At 43.0% G+C, this 18117-nt stretch overlaps 1 protein-coding gene across 2 annotated transcripts in view; it reads right to left on the reverse strand.

The window, feature by feature from the left end:
* The window catches only part of SLC22A23 (solute carrier family 22 member 23), a 116421-nt gene that overhangs the window by 87750 nt on the left and 10554 nt on the right, over positions 1-18117 (reverse strand). For both annotated transcript variants that reach the window (XM_074899615.1, XM_074899614.1), the window contains exons 2-3: positions 9913-10016; positions 3743-3897 (exon numbers count right to left, since the gene is read on the reverse strand). In XM_074899615.1, coding sequence (XP_074755716.1) covers positions 3743-3897; positions 9913-10016 — 259 coding nt within the window. The remainder of the gene's footprint in view (positions 1-3742; positions 3898-9912; positions 10017-18117) is intronic.

Consider the following 18117-nt stretch of genomic DNA (forward strand, 5'->3'; position numbering starts at 1 on the left):
CTGAGTCAGCTGCAGCATCTGGCCTTCTGCACAAGCACACAGGAAAAGGCTGTCCCGTGGTCATGGCCAAGGCAATGCCCCAGTGAGACCAAAGTGACCCAGAAGCAACACCCTCCCCACCCTTGAGATAATGAGATTTGCTTACTCCCTTGACTTCCACATTTGCCGAGTGTACTTTGTCCCACAAGAGTTGCAACAAGCAGGCAGAGCTATCTGCAGTCAGAGTGGCACACCTCATCTGCTGTATGAGTCCACAGACACCAGCTGAGGTGTTACTCAGGCACACATGTCCCTGCTCAGGGCTTCCACGTCTGCGCTCCCTCCCTCGGCCTACGCAAAGCAAGCTTTTCACAGGACCAGCTTTGGGCTTTCCACCCCAACTGGCAAACTCAAACCTCCTCCTCTTCAGCTGGGCATCAGGCTACAGCGCTGTGCACCCAACCGTGCTGAGCCAGCAGGTGCAGGATGCCTGTCCTTCCTCCCTGGACGTGCACGCAGCAACGAATACTTGAACAAAAGGCACCTCATAAAAAATAGCTTTTCCCCTGCTTTTTCTTAAACAACCTGTTCTCCTCCAACCCCTCCACCTACACTCTTCCCTACATTTAACTGCTGGGCAGGCCATACATCCCCTTCCAACCACTGCAGCCAGAGTGCTCCTTGGCACCCCTCCACCATTTCCTCTCTCCAGGAGTTTTCATCTCCAGTCCCAGCACCCTCCTCCAACAAGGGGTGGCCCATTTCCACAGAAATCTGCTCAGCAAACATAGCAGGGGACCTAACTAGTATATCACAGCAGGCAGCTCCAGCTCTGTGCATCAGATGACTGCTGAGCATGGCATATCAGGAGCCACTTTGCCCTCCTTGGAAGAGCTTCCCAAGGACCTCACTGGTGCCTCACCACACACTCAGGAGCACAGGAACCCACTGAAGATTGGTACCAGGCAGGAAACTACTTCTGGAAGACAGAGGCTCCCCGCCTCCACATTAGCATGAAAAAAAAGGCTTTCAAAGCTGCATGCGTTTGTTCAGTGGAAAGGGATTAACTGCCTTTCATTCTCCTAGATGATGCAATGACCCATAGCACTCAGGAGAAAGCCCCAGGTTCACTTCTCCTCTTTTCGAACATCTTTTCGAACAAAACTACAGCAGTTGCAGGAAAACTTTTCAGTTTAACAAATCAACATTTGTAAGTGGTTTCTTTAGACAAGTCCCAAGCAGCTCCAGGCAAGAGGCTGTACTTGGAGGCCACAAGAAGCTAGCTCACTACAACACTGAGGAAAGCCTGCAGAGGAGCACTAGTGTCTCCGGCTCAGTGCTGTCCCTCCACAGAAGGAGGCAAGGCAAGGCTCCGGGCTCACCCTGCACCTTCAGACAGACAGGTGGGAAAACAGGCTACTGAGGCGGTTTGAATGGTGAGGGCAACTCAACCCTGACAGCTCTGCGTTTTAAAGACAGCACTTCAGTGCTCTTCCCACTCCCAGGCATCCAGAACTATTATTTACAATTTCCCTTAGGCAGGCCATAAATCCAAGCACAACTAGCAAGCTCAACACAGTGTAAAAGGATCCCTGTGGCAGGCTAATTACCTTTGCAGGCAATGCAAGCCTATACAGTTTGCTTCTGCACAGTAGTTTTGAAAACTTCAGCTAATGACTGTGTTAGCAGATCAAACTTTCCACTTTCTATTGTTCTGCTCAGGGCAGCTAGCTGGGAGTTCAGGGGCAACAAACCTCCAGGGGAAGAAATCAAGGCCATTAAGAGAAGGGGAAGAGAGACTATGAAACAGAAGATGACTCCACAAAAGAGTGCAATGGCATGCTACGGACTCCAGCAGAAGCAGAAAGATAGTATATCCAAACTGAGAGGAAGCCTAGCAGATTATGAGTACTAAAATAACCACCACCATCACCAAAACAAACAAAACCCCCTGTTACTTTAATTCTCTTAAGACTTCAGGGATTAATCCTCTCCCACTACTCTACACCAAGATGACAACCTTTTTTTTTTTTTTTTTTTTTTTTTTAATGAAAATATTTGATACAGAAAAACCCACTCCCCCTCAACTCCCCAGCCAGAAGGTCAGAAGATTTGCCAGAGGCACAGGTGCTGCATCTGTCACATTTTCTCACTTCCTTAGATATTCAGGCTGCAGGTAATTTCACACAGATCTCTCCAAACACCTACTAGCTCTATTCATGCATTGTCTATACAGACAGCAGTGGTTATAGCAAACACTTGAATTATAGAGGGGTTGGGGTGGGGGGGTGTTGTAGAGCATGAACTAACCAGGATCTCCATATTTGTTGAATGAAAGCCTTGCATGGCAAGCTACTGTCTGATATAAGGTGACACACGCAGTCTCTTGCTTTGATCTCAAAAGGTCCATAATGAAACTTTTACTTAGATGATATTTCCTCATTAAAATCTTCAGTTGCAACTACTCTTAGAAGTTTGGGGTTTAAAAAAAAAAAAAAAAAAAAAAAATCACAAAAACCTGTGAAAAATTCCAACAAGCCTAATTTCCAGCTGAATATCATACTGGTAATGGCTGAAGCCTCCTCCCATGAGAATCACACAGGTTAAAGCACTTCCCAATAAAAGTGCAAAGGCTTCAGTGGTAGTTTTGGGTTTTGGTGAAAAATTCATTAGAGATTACATGACCAAAGGCAAGAGAAGAAAAATAAAATAATAATTTGAGTACTGTATCAGCTATAACAAAGAAGTGCAATACAGAACAAACTCTTGTGTACTGTAGTCAGGCTTCTTTCCCCTTGGCGCAAAACCAAAACAAAAATCGGAACTTAGTACTATGAAACATTTCATGAAGAGTAAGGATACTGTGCTAAATCTTGATGGGTTAAATATCATCTATGATAGGAAGTAAATAAAAAATTATGAAGATCCATACAGCAACTTTCAGGATATAGTTAGATAATACTTTTCCAGAGCCATAATAAAAAGGGGGAAGTTTTGTGTTTTCCTCTGTTGGTGCGGTACCACCTGTTAATTACAAACAGCCAAGAAAGCAGAAGCAGAGAGAGCTCTCCGGAGCATATCCGAGGGACACAGATTGGGCTGGTGGTATCATGCATGTACCCTTCAAAGGCAAGGCCTTCAAAAGGTGTTTTCAAATGTTTTGGCTACAAGTTTACCAGTCACCCCAGATATGAGTATGTAGACATTTCTTAAAAGCTTTCCCTCAAGTTTCTCTCATTTTTTCCCCTGGTGAAACAGACAAAACAACAACAAAAAAAATCTTGATAAAAGGACCTCAGGCTCTTCTCACATAATTCTGCTGTACTTCACAGTCCTGAGGCAGGGACATAGTATCTCTTGCTGCAAGTAACAGAAATTTCTGAGAAAGTGACAGAACACATACTGCTAGTGAAAGTGGGGAGTCTCCTGCTGAGCTCAACACAGCAAGGTGAAATCAACTCCCGTTACATATTATGGCTACAACACAGATGATATGATACTTCTAGGTTTAAATAACAACAAGCAAACCCAAATCACCTTATAACTGTTTTATAATGAACTCTCGAACAGCTTCACAGACTGCTCTGTACCAAGTTAAAGAGACAGCTGTAAAATCCCTACCTCCTTACCAAAACCCAGGCTAAAGCTTTTTCAGCCCCTATGATTCTGGTTTGATCTGTTTGGACAAAAGCAGGAAGCCAGAGAACAGCAAACCACATACTTGATAAAGAAATGTTTGGACGGGTGATGAAGGCATACTCACGCAGTGCGTACAGGGAGAGGACAATTCCAGCCAGGCAAAATCCCTCAAAAAACCTGAGTGTGCTGAACATGGTCACGTTCACTGAGAGTGCCACAGTCAGTCCAAATACCAAAATGAATATGACTGAGAAAAGCAGCACAGGCCGTCGACCAACCCTAAAAATAAGAAAGTATGGAGAAAGTGTTAAAAGTCAGCATGGGCATTATGCTAGATCATTACAACTGACAAAGAGGGGGAAAAGTCACATAATCCCTTCCAAATATTGCCACACATTTTTAATGCTTGTTCCATTCTTCTCATTTTTTTTTCTGCTTACTAAAACCCAGATACCTCAGCCAGCTTTGCATTGACAAATTCATTTCAGATGGGATTATGCAGAGACAGCACATTGTATTACTGCTTGATTTAACCATAATTTTCAAAACACCAAAGACAAACAAGGAAACCTCTAGGAACTACTGTAAGGCCATAGACAAGTCCGTTGGAGATTAAAAACAACATCTCAGAGCTTTCTGTAGTAGCATGATGAGTGTATGGTAGGTATTGTGTTATATGGCATGTATATAGGAATATACTACTATTTCTCTACAGTCCACAGCCACACAGTTTACTACAGAGGTCTCCTCTTCCCAACAGACATGTGCTTTTCAGCCTCATCTGCAAGAGGAGCTGGCTCAAAAAACTACTTTTCCTGGCCTCATTGTTGAGGGCAAGCCTAACAAACACAGACTGAGCACAAAACAGGGTCATGTTGCTTCACTGAGGTTTAGAAAGCTGATAGTAATGCTCACAGGAGATCTGTGAGCTCCAAATCCACCGCCTTTTACCCCCACAGCAGCTGCAGAGACCCACAAAACCAGCCCGATTGGAAGGTGAGGAAGAAAACACTCCAAAAATGATTACTGGCAATGGGTGTGAGGATTTGCAGCCCTCCTTTGCAGGCAGGTTTTGCATGTGTTGGTGCAGTGCCGATGAGGAAGACTTACTCTGCCACTTGCTGCAGAGTTTGGCTCTTTTATGTCAAAGGAACATGAGATTTTCACATCTCTTACTCATATACTTAGTGTTTTTAATTCCCCTTTCCCCCACTCTTCCTGTGCAAGGAGAATGAAATGAAGCACCAGAGCACATGCCTATTTTTAAGCAAGAATTGGATCATTATGTGGAGATTTCCAAAATTTTTCAACTTGTCAACTCCCACAAGTTTTCCAGTGGAACTGAGGATCCCTTTTAGTCAGCTCCATATGCCATTTCCACAAAGAATATATGAACTTGCTTTTCGTAGGCAGTTTTCACAGACCCATTCAAAGCAGTCTGTCAGCTGCAAGCCAGCCATCAGGTTGAATGTCAGCACAATGAAGAGCATTTAAATCTCACAACTTAGTCCAGTTTCACATACTGAAGTGTTTCTATTCAATTATTTCAGCAGATTATTACCACTAGCTATAAATTATATATATGCATTCACAATTAGAACGTTGGATTTTGCTTTGCTTAAAATGGAATGAGATCAATAAGATACAAAGTGAAGGGCTGAAAAGGAGACATCATTATAATTTTTACATTTTTGGGAACTGGAAGAGTGCACCAGTATGTGTGTCATCATTCACACTTTTCAAAGTCACGCTTAAGATGTCATGGCTCCTTGCATGAGGACAGGTTTACTATCTTTTTCAGCTGTAGCATCACCTGTGGGGCACCTCAAAGTTTTAAGCTGTTGACATCAACTATTCCATGTTTTTAAAACGGAATGTACCAACATGTAAACTGAAGACAGCAAGGTCAAAGCAGACTGCTCTCAATCAGCCTACAAACCCAGCCCACCAGAAGATGAGCTGCTGTTGGGCTGAGGGTGGGAACACAACATCACTGCCTCAGTGATATGCAATGCACTGGGAACATGCTGGACACTGGGGCAGTTACTGCTCTGTGTCCTTCAGATTTTATATTTATGGAACACAAAGCACTTGGACAGGGAGGGGAAGCACCTCATATGGAACCGTGGATACAGAAAAAACACACAACTATGAACTCTGTGTTATCAGCGATCTGTGCAGACTTCTGCAGCCCTATTTTTGTAATTGCCAAGCTGTAATTCATACTAATTAGTATTTGTGGAAGTGTTTTGCAGATGAAAGGCATTATGAAAAGACTCTGAATTAGGAACTTAATTCTCATCACAAGCCTGACCTGCCATTCCCTGACGTTGATTAAAAAAAGACCTCATGCTTAGCATACTTCAGTCCCCTTCTTCCCCTCCTCTCACCCTCTGGTACTCGAGGTCCTCCATCATTAGAATATAGAATTTCTTCTACCATTATGCAAATGAGTGGTTGCTGCTAATGAAGAATCAGGAAATCCAAGAACCTCCTGGGCCTGTGAAAGCCAGCTGAGGCCATATAAGCCCTCTGGTAAGAGGCATCACCAGCAACTCCTCCCAGACACAAAACTAGTCTCTTTCCTCACCAAGGCGTGCAGCACATTCCTCAAAAATCAAAGCTCCAGGGCAGCTATCAGCCATACATTTGGTGAACCAGCAGTGTTTTGACAGGATAGTGTCTTAGAGCATAAAAAAAGCCTTTTATATGTAGACAGAATTATCTAACAGTACATGGAAATGCTTGTGAGAAATTAAACCATACACAATCTCCTCAGTAAAACAGCCCCGGGATGCTATCTACTGCCATCCAAACTATTCCACAGAGATATTTCTGTGCCACAAAAATCTCAGCCTACACTGCATACTATCATCTAGATCAAATGCTAAATGCCACCTGCACAGGTAAATAACTAGGGATACAAGCAACCTCAGGCTTTTGAAGAATCTGCAGTCTACACAGTGCAATACACAGATGCATCAAAAAGATACTTCTAGCATTTTCAGAGTTGCACCACAGGGGCAGAGTGAGTGGTTTGAGGACAAGAACTGCTCTTCCTGTGCTCCTATGCATGTACCTTGCCACCCTGAGAAGACTAAGGTCAAGGTAATCCCAGGCACAAATACAGAGTGGGCGATGGGTGGATTGAGAGCAGCCCTACAGAGAAGGACTTGGGTGTATTGGTGAATGAAAAACTAACTATGAGCCAGCAATGTGTGCTCACAGCCCAGAAAACCAACCATATCCTGGGCTGCATCAAGAGAAGTGTGGCCAGCAGGTCAACGGAGAGGATTCTCCCCCCTCTACTTTGCTCTCTTGAGACCCCACCTGGAGTGCTGTGTCCAGCTCTGGGACAGACTGCTTGAGTGGGTCCAGAGGAGGCCATGAAGACAATCTGGGGCTGGAGCACATCCCCTGTGAGAACAGGCTGAGAGAGTTGGGGTTGTTCAGCCCAGAGAATGCTCTGGGGAGACCTTATAGTGGCCTTCCAGTACTTAAAGGGGGCTACAGGAAAGGTGGGGAGGGACTCTTTATCAGGGGGCGTAGTGATAGGACAAAGGGTAAAGGTCTAAACTGAAAGAGGATAGATTAGATATAAGAAAGAAATTCTTTTGTGAGGGTGATGAGGCACTGGAACAGGTTTCCCAGAGAAGCTGTGGCTGCCCCCTCCCTGGCAGTGTTCAAGGCCAGGTTGGACGGGGCTTTGAACAACCTGGTCTAGTGGAAGGTGTCCCTGCCCATGGCAGGGGGGTCGGAACTAAATGACCTTTAAGATCCCTTCCAACCCAAACCATTCTACAATTCTTGCAGCTCAAACTGCTCTTCCCATGCTGTTCTTTGCAGGTTTTCTCTATAATCTAGGGCTTGAATCAGCACAAAGGCTCCAAAAAGCACCAGAGCAGATGCAAAGCAGGGACAGTATGGGGCAATGACAGAGACCTACTGTTTTGATGCTACATGAACACCAAGCCCACATGCTCCAGAAGGAAGCCTTCCAGAGACCTCAACTGCCTCTGTCCAGAGCAGGTAAAACTGCTAGCAGTGCTCTCTGCCTCTTGAACGAGTAACTTATATTCAGGTGTTGGACACAGTCGGTCTTCACATAGCCAAACATGTTTACAGACTGTCTTTCTACAGGTTTTCCACAAAGAGCTATCCCAGTGTGCACACCTATTGTATTTTGAACACAGATCACTCAGTTCGCTTAGAAAATTACCTTAATGCACCCTACACCTTTGCCATGTACAGTTTTAAAAGAAACTTTTTTTTTATTTCAAAAAGAAAAAGCAAAGGCCCAAACCCCAGTGGTACCGAAAAAACCCAAAGCCTCTTCTAATGATCTGAACTGGGAGTAGTACATAAGGGAAATGGAAACAGATTTTGAAACTTTGTTACACTTTTGTACATTACTCTGTTTAATCTCCCCTGCTCCTTTGGGATCAACTTTTTTTCTTCTTTTTAAAGGTACAATCGCCTTTGTATCTATCTCTCCACACAACGCTCTGCCTTAGTGGAAACACAAGTTGCAATGAATTAGCAAAGTAAATCCCATTTAGGTCTTCTTTTACCAGCCCCAAATGCTACTGCTAAATGACAAAGACTGTCCAGCATAGGTCCCCTGCAGATGACAAAGATGGGGACTGAAGAGGAGCACAAGGACTAGCTTTGGTGGCAACAAACCATGTCCTTTCTGGTCACCCATGAAAAGGCAAGGGAGGCACTGTTGCCTCCAGCCACCAAGCTACCCTTTTTCTCCTTTGCACCACAGCTGGAAACCAGGTTGCCCTTAAGCTCTCCTAAGCTCACTAGACCAAAAAAAAAAAAAAAAAAAAAAAAAGAAAACCCTCTCACTTTTATATCGAGGTAATTTTATGTTGCATTATCTCAGCTAAGAAGCTTGCAGAGGGGTCCAACAAGCGCACATGGCAGCACAAAGTACACACTTGGGACAGAAATGGATGGAAGAGCAGGATGAGCTGTTAAACCCGCTTATTGCAATTCTCTCTTGAAGCCTGTGCCTTCGGCAACAAATTGTTAACTTATTTGTGACTTATTTGTCAATTATAGCAGCATTTTCCTAACTTGGGAATAAGTCTGCTTTCTCCTCACTGATTCCTTTTTAGGAAAGCCAAGGAAGATCGCTCATTCATTTCCCCACTATACATTCTATGTATTGTTAGAGCCCTGTTTTACTTTGGTATTTTAATAAAATTCGACTATATTTCATCATGCATGTTCCCTGATTCACTGAAAAGTCATGATTCCTCACTTACCTAAAAACTTTTAGTGACTACTCAAGAACTAAGACGCAATTTTGCTACAAATGCTTGAGCCAAATTACTGCACAGCTGCAGGGGGCCTTTTCTCTCACAACTGACTAGTGAGTTGCTGAGGCTTTGTAAGATTTCCCTAATAGGCAACTCTTCTTCCTTTCCTGTTTTAATGAATGGCAAAAGAGTTAACATGGGGCCACTTAAAGCACCAACACTGGCAACTGTGCTGGAAGCCACTGAAATGACTGGGACAGCACTGCAGAACTATTGTTTCAGATGCTGCAAGTTTCCACTGAAGTCACTTGAGTCATGTTTTTATCCCCCCCCCCCCCCCCTTGAACTACACAACCCTTTCTTTAAATAAAAGCTAAACTCTCAGCATAACTGGGGTATCCAATAATGTTTTCACTACTGCAATTTAAGGAATTGCACTCTATGCTTTTCATTTAATACCCCGATATTAACAACACATAAGTCAGCAATTCCTTAACACTACATTGAAATGTTTGCTTAACAAGAGCTTTAAAAATAGAACAATGGAAAGGTTTGCAAAAAACAGCCTTCTACCCACCAAAAGATACCCTGTAAGCACAAGGTTGACATTACGTTAGTCTTGTATTCAGTCAAATCAATGCCATTTCCAATTTCTTTTGTCCCTATCTCTTGGTTAAAAAAAACCCCAACAAAACAAAAACAAAAAAAACCCAACAAACCAAACCTTAAAGCCTTCACTTAGTAAATACTTAATTCTGTACTAGCGTTACAGCTGTAATAAATTGTGTTGGGGGAAATAGCTAAGCCAACTATCAAATAGTTTATGTTATTTATCTTGATATAAATTACTCAGTTCAAGCAATTAACACACAGTTTTAAACTGTTTATTCATCATGCTTCTTTCAGAAGCTGAAAGATCACTATGCAAAGATTTGTCATGAATATAAAGTAGAAGAAAATCAAAACAATATTTAATATTGTTATTTATTTATAGTTACATTGCATTAAAAGATTTTACACTTACCAGTCAGCTATACATCCTGTTATTAAGTGGCCAAAGATTAATCCTACCAGTAGAGAGAATTTAGCAATGTGGACTTTCCAGGCAGAATCACAAACAAGATCCCACTGCAAGAAAAAAAAAAAAAAAGGCAGATAAACTGAAATAAATTAGTTTCTCAGATGCATTTAAACATACTGACATTGGTGTAGAGCTGCTTCCAAATTTCATTCCTAGCACAAGTGCATGAAAAACGGCAGAGGAAAGATTTCCCTCTCAAGTCAAATCCCGGACCCTAAGAAGCAAATTAAAGACTCATTTACTTCAGTGAGTTTTATCAGAACCTTAATTATAAAATGACAACATCCAACACTTAAAGCTGCCTGTTTCCAGGCTGTATGAGTTCAGACTAAGGGGTAGATCTCCATCAGACATTAGCAGTATTGGATGTAGCTAAAGTGTCTCACTATAGCACCCCAGACACCTCCTACCAGAGGCCCCTGAAGCCCACTGGCAGCAAGCCCAACATTTTAAGAGCATGTTCTCCAAGTGACCTTCCCAGGGTTGCTTGGAAAAACGGGGAAAAGCAGCTGCTTTGCTACAGACCCCTGATGGCCATTAGATCCAGGCTCCCATGGACAAAGCATCAAGGTACTTTTGCTTTCAGAACAGCATCTCAGTTCCCCAGATGGTGGAAGGGGATGGCGCGACTCATCGGGATAAGTCCTGGCATGGAGCCGGACAGGGCAGCCGGAGATCCCAGCGCAGCTGCATGACTCCTTGGAACAGCAGCCCCCACAGTGACAGGTCACAGCTCAGATCAGACAGAGGCTGAACCTCTACACTAAAGCTATCCCTGATACTGAAATTACCCTTTCTGTCAAAGGAAGAGAAAATGGACTGTTTCAAGCACCTTGACATTAGGGCAGTGCCTCATTCCCATGAGAAAGACCAAAACAACTAAGATTCTAGTGAGACTTCCCTAAACTCCAAGACATTTTCCTCTGAGGCACTAGGCTGAGCCTCAGGAGAACCAGGCTGCATTCCTGGCTTTGTCTGAATATCCTCATTGCCCTCGCACATATAACAATCTCTCTCATGTGTAAAGTGTGGATGCTATTATTAATACCCTTGAATAAATGTAGGAAGATATGTTTGTTTGTGGTTTGCGAAGTGTTCAGATATTGATGGTAATGGAAGCCATACACATTTCATGAAAAATAAGTACAGCTAACTTTGGAGAGTCAGATATTCCAGAACTGAAACTTCTGTAGCCACAGAATGGCTATTTGTGTGTAAGGTAATAGTAGCAAGCAGCCTTCCTGACACCAGGAACTGAAGTTCCATGGCCAAAAACACAAAGTAAAAGTATGCAATTTATTTTTAAAAGTCAGATGCAACTTCAAAAGAAAGCTTCCTTCAAGAGTTCAGTTAGGTGCACTGCACTTTTAAGCATTTTCATGACATACAGCCCTTCCACAAATACAGCTAGCTCTGACTCAGCCCTCTGGTTCAACACCACAGGAGACGTCCTCCCAACAACATACCATTTCACCAAGAAGTATAGCACTTTTTGTGGCCAAAAGAAACGTACTAGCTTTCAGTCTCAGACTTTTTGTTTTAGTTAAATGTATTTTTGCAGTGAGGAACTCACTGACTTGAAGAAGTTGGGACATGTATGTCTGATCCTCCAACCTACAGACTAAAGGCACTAAGGAACTAAAAGCAAGTAGTATGAGCAAGTATTTTTTTTCCACCAAACTGCTATGAATTATTTGCAGCAACAGCTCAGCAAGGCATTGAGAATTGCTCTCCAGAGATGTTGACTTTTTAGAACTATTTAGCAAGTAGGGAAAATGCAGTTCCTAATACTTGCAATTATAGAACCAATCTCCAGTTAGCAAAGAAAAATATCTGCCCAGACAAGCCATAAACAAAACAAAATTTGGGAGATACATCTGAGCCCCAAGCAGGCTTTCAAATGCTCTGGGTTTATTTTCACAATCTAGAAGACGTATGTGCTGCTTAAAACTGAGAAATCATTTTTGTTTGTAGAGAACAAATGAAGTTTATTAAAAAGAGTCATATTTATACAAGAACACTTTTTTTTCCAAGGTAATCTCTACAAGTTGTTAATTTTTAATTTTAGAGGAACGGTAATGTCATCCAAGTGGAAAAGGAAAAAGCAGATGTCCTGGTGTCTTTTCATTTTCACAGCTTACCATTGCTAGTCAAAGATAGCCGACTCTTGCATGAGCCCCAGGAAGGGAACGTGCAGTACCAGATTACACATAGGTAAAAGTTCATGGTTGAAGGAGCCAAAATCTCATGAAGGGCTGTTGTAAAATTTCAGGCCAGGACAACAGATGTCAAACCACTTGGCACACTGGTACACAGAGGAAGAGTTTAAAAGCAGAAGAAAAGTCATTCTATCAGTATGTCCTTCAGTAGAGCCTAAAATCCACCTACTCCTGATAACTTATCTGCGAGTCATCATTTGTTTTTAAGGCTACTGCCCAGCTCCCCAGCTTCTCTGGGAATAAAAACATGTATTTCCTTACAAACCCTGAATCTGGTCCTTTCCTGCCCTTGGTTAAGCACTCACTCTGCAGGCCAATGTAAATCACAACTGATCCACCAAACCCATAAAGGCAGCCTAACATGGGTGCTGACAGACACAGGCAGACCCTGACCTTCCCCAAATCTCCTGCTCTCCAAAACCCTCACAGGACTTGTAAATAGGGAAATGGTGAAATACTTCAATAGTTGCTTTAGCACAAACTTCCATAGACTCTGGCATGACCCCAGATTACTCACTCAGTACTAAGACTTCAAGCATACCCTGGTTTCTCCTCTGGCAGCTGTCACAAACCAGAGAGAAGACAACGTGAAGCAGTTATCCAAAATGAATTCAGCAGGACAGTGGTGGGTGCCACTAGGGCATTCGACTAGCAAAGAGACAAAATAAGGAGAGGGCACAAAAGAAAAATGGATGCTTCAGCCAAAAGCAGCCTCACATAAAGATGACATTAATAGGACAAAATACATATTTAATAGCTAGCCTATCATCCCTACCCGTCTTAACACAGCAGCAGAGCAAATCAGCAAGGCTTCATCATGCTGAAAGTGCAAGAATTTTGTTAGAGACCTGTGCTCCCTCTTTCTTTCCCCATGGAAAAGCCAAAGGCAGAGGACTGCAGTCTCAGCTTTGAAGAGCAGAAATAAAGCAAGAACCATTCTATAGCATCAATGATGCCTCTCCCCTTACGTACACCCAGGCCCGGCAGAGCAGAGTGTATTCACCATGTGCCCAGAGCTGTGGCAGGTTCTGATGTTACTGCTAGTAATTTTATCCCACAAATACGACAGTCAGCTTTGCTTCACAGAGAAAAGAGTGACAGGTTTCCATGTCCCTGCAGAAAAAAGTGCTGGGCTGGGCAGTGCTGACAACAGTTCAAGTAGCACTCCAAGTAAATCTGCACAGGGAGATTGTTTTGGCTGGAGACTTAGACAGTAATCCTCTACCACCTCTTACAAAAGGTAGATTAATTTGTTACAAGCAGGGAGACCATTAAATCCTGTAACTGCTCTGGCTGAATCCCTTGGTGTCCCACTTGGGGGTTAACAGCACCCAGCCTTAAGGAAGGATGCTGCTAAATTTACAGTGCTCCCTGCGATTTTTCTTTGTGTCCCTGGGTTTTGTCTGTCTTTGTCTTCCATCTATCCTCCTTATGCAAGAGATCTGATAAAGTGACTTGCTAAACCAATAAGACCATATTATATAGGCTGAAAAAAAAAAATGCTGGTGGAAAGGGAACATTTAAACAAACAAAAGCTTTTTTTCACAGCAGTACAGCAACATAGAGAATTTGCCACCTATGCAGATGTGCAATACATTGCAAGTGGTTTTTTCATGTTGTGACAGCTTTTTTTTTGTCAAAGCTAAAGGAGTCACACCTTCAGGATCCTAATGTTTAATTGATATCAATGAGTCACCACCTGTGCTGTGACTCACTATGCTTCACATCAAGATGGAGGACTATTTGAAACCTGAGATGCTTGCGAAGATATCTGGCAAAATGTAACCACCCAAAAAGTAACATCCTGTAACTTCGTTGCAAGGGGTGAAAATCTGGATGGGGCTCATGCAATGAGTCAGTATTTGCACCGAAGTTACAAAAGTTGCAAGTGTAAAGTCTTCTCCATGCTGTCACTACAAACACAAGCTGTCTCAATTACAGGCCTCTGCCTTGAAAGCACTTTTCCTCCAGAGGCCATAATGCTGTCTGTGGAATCTATGCACACTGAATACCCACTGCAAAAATGCCATACTAAGATGCTTACCAAGGATTTGGTTTGTTTTACCTTCACCCTGATAGAATGGTGTGTTGGTTTAGGCCCTGCCTGGACCAGAGACCACGTTGCCGTTTCCCCTCCCCCACCCTCAGCCGGTCAGGCTGGCAGTGAGGCACAAACCCAGGTTAAAATAAGAAGGAATTTAATACAACAGTGTAATAAGCAATCTGAACAACAACAGTAGCAATGATGACAACAATAAACAGCAATAACAGTGAACAAGACAAAAATATACAGAGAAATACCGCAATGGTTACAGACAGCCCCGTGCTCCCCTCCACCAAAGCCACAAAGGAAAAAGTTCCTGCGCTCCCGTGCCTGGACCTGACATCAGCATGGTATGAATAACCCTCCTGGAGATCCTTTTCCCCTTCTCTGCTGGGGAAACTTAACCCTATCCTAGCTGAACCAGGACAAATGGAAAAGTGTAAAGCAGCCCTTTCTGTTCTAAAAAGAGAATAGAGACAGGAGGAGAGATGCTCTGGTCCAACATTTACCCAGAGTCTGGCAGAAAGAGCTCATAAGAAGCAGGGCTGGACACAGACATACCCCCTCTCCCCACACTGTGGGTTCACAGTGCATTTCCAATAACTAATGCCCAGATTGCTGCTGAAAGCAAGCGAACTCTTCACCAAACTGTCTTCAGGTGGATCATAGCTCTGCTTCCACTGCTCTCTGCATTGGCTTCAGCATGAGGAGACCAGAGGGTCACTCACGCTGCTGCCTTGGAAGAACCCAAGTCAGGTACACAAAACTGCACCCTTGGTCCTTCCCCAGCCAGGCAGCACCTGACTGCGGTGCTGGCCTTTGCAGACTCTGTCCTGAGGCACATAACATGCTCCACATACCATGTGCGGCTTCTTGACCCCTAGAAAAAATTTTGGGAGCCTCAGCCTCTCTGTATCACATATGCCATGTGATATTACCACAGCAGCCCCAAACCCTTCCTGGGGAAAAGCCACAAGCTCACCTGCACATTAGACTGCAATTTTAAAAGCAGTAAATGAAAACAAAAAATTATCATTTGTCACTGAGGTCCATGTGTGTTGGGTCTAATCTTTCTCTGCTCCTCTCCTTCCTGCTTCATCTTTTTATAATTAATCACTGTCAATTTTCCCTGCACAGCACTAAAATCCATCTTCTATATAAATACCTCATCTAGTGAGAGTTTAAATTTACGATGCTTTCAGATTCTTAGAGTGTTTTTCCAAAAAAATACAAACCACAAAGTTGCTTTAAAAAATAAAATAAAAAACCACGTAAAGTTATGCTTTTCATACAATATATGTAACAAAAAGCAAAACTGTCTCCAGGTACTTACTCCTGGAGGAAAAGTTCCAAGTCAGCAAACCAAGAGCAGCAAGGAAGTCAGTACTTCTACTGTAATATACCTATCACTAATGCCTTTTCCCAGCACTAAACTACCCGAGAAGTACTCATAGTTACAGCCACAGGGGACCACTGTAGCAAAATTTTGCTCCAGGCTGCTACAAGACAATGCTTCTCTCCACCCCTTCTTAACCCCCAGCCAAAGATGACACTTCAGCTGCATTTTTAATGTTAAAGAAAGCGTACAAGTTCCAGAAAATGGTGTGATGCTCAACTCTATAGAAAGTAACTGTGCAGTTAAACCACACTAAAGAGGTTGCAGGAGAAGCCTCCCAGAGGGATGTGCCAACCCAACTGCAACACTTAAAACTGAGGTGGTTTTACTGCCATAGGTATCTCTACCTCCCTCTCACCCATGGCAACAACAGAGCATTTCAACTATTTAACCTTCAATGTTCAGAGTAAGGATGCCTCTCCTTCGAGATCACATCTGGGCAAAGCGCTCCCTGATCTGTATTTTAACTGTCAATAAAGTGTTCCTGAGAATACCTGGCATTTTTGACCAGCACTTCAACCAGCTGGGAGGAAGTATCAAGAAGGTCACACTTCAAATTGGGAACATTAAGAAGAGTAAAAAAATAAGCCAAATAATCCTGGAGGACTTGAGGAGAAGGTATAAAAATGAATTATTTACCCTTTCACCTGCCACATTCAGGACAAAACATTTCCAAACTACATCTGTTCTTATATTTTTATTGGACACAACTGGACTTACCTGGAAAACAGAAGAGTCATTAAAAAGAAAAACACCGACCACAAAACAGAAGAAAAACAACAAGCCAGCTACTGAGAGGTTTTGTTGTTTGTTTTCTTTGAACAGCCACTCAAAGAAGCCTACACCATCTACACTGGAATGGCCAAACCCACAACACAGTCAACACCTGACTTATAAGCTACTTCCTCTCTGTATAATGCTAGATTTCCTAGCGCTGAGTACATCTAACTTTCTACAGCTTTATCATAAGTGGATGTTTTTGCTGAAAATCTTCAGCCAGTGCCTGAGCGCTTAGGACCTCTTAAAGATAAATCCTTTTAAAACAAATTTCTTCTGAGCAAGTATACAGTGGTATTTTGAGAGGTTTATAACCTTCCAGGTTTGCAAGAACTTTTACTCAGGTAGCAAGAGAGATACTGTTGGTACCAGAGTATCACCTTTTGCTCAACATCTGCATTCTTCCTGTTCCCAACATATCTGGCGTCTCTATTCTTGTACACTGGAGCTTGCTAACTCAAAAGTTGAGAGGGTTTGTTTTGTTCGACTTCTTATCCAATTAATTTTTCTTACAGCAGGAACAGCATTTTCCTTACTTTTCATTCTTGGAAACCAGTAAACCATTTCTGACCATGGCAGACATCTGGCAGGGAAAGCTGCAACCCAGGAAAATTACTCTTCAACAGTGAACACAAGGTCACATACACAGAAATTGTCAGGTTGCTTTAACTACAGACATTACTGACTGTCTAGGCAATGTATCACTTGAAAAATAAAGCAAAAGAAACTACTTCTGACTAATACCACAAAGGTGAAGGTTTTGGGGACACGGGAAGGGAAGGGAGTGGGGAGAGAGAAAGAAGAGAGGGCACGTGAGCTAGAGGACACGTGCTTAGCAGTCTTCCAAGAAAGATATAATTAGATTGTGCAGTGTTGTATGAAAGCAGTTTCACGTACCTACAAAAACAGTTTCCATCCCTGCAAAGCAGTACAGGACTGCACAACTATGGACTTCACAAATTTCCATAATAGATTCTGAAGTTTAACATAGTTAAAGTTGCTGAAATACATCCTTCAAAACCGCATCTTCTGATATGCATGACTTCGTTGTGAAACTTCCACATTAATTTTTGAAGTGTATATTTTTGAAGTCTGATATTTCAGACTTAAAGTACACAGGCTTGGTGCCACGCTGCCACACATCACTGTGTGAACACCAATACATAAAACAGCACTTCCTCCTGGTTTGTAAACTTCAGCTCTGTCATGAAGATGGGCCACTTAAGTCACAGGTTGCGTCAAGCTGCTTACAATCAGAAAGGCAGAGATACACTGCCTCCTACATTTGTTATCCTGAGCTTATTAACCGGGCTGTCCCCACTAAGCCCAACAGGGCAATGCTGCCCCATTTGCACCCAGTATGTGTGTGGCCCCGTTCCCCCCCTCCCCAGCCACAGCAGCAGAAAGGTGATGCTGACAGCAGATGCGTTACTGCAGCATCGCCTGTCTGCACCCACCGAGGCAGCACCAGGCTGCCAGCCAAGCTGCACCACGCACATCTGCATGCTCTGCGTCATACCTAATGCCTTTCAGTCATGGCTCACCTGTAAGAGCCATCTCCCCAGTGTGGTGAGATGCCTTAAACAACTCTGCAATCATAAAACAAGCCCAGAACTTCAAATATGCAGAAGGACACAAATCTACTTCATTTCAGAGCCAGTACACCAGCCCGAAAAAGACTTTAAATGGAACACTCTGCACTAAATTATTCT

This window comes from Athene noctua, chromosome 2 (genome assembly GCF_965140245.1).
Source record: "Athene noctua chromosome 2, bAthNoc1.hap1.1, whole genome shotgun sequence".
NCBI lineage: Eukaryota > Metazoa > Chordata > Aves > Strigiformes > Strigidae > Athene > Athene noctua.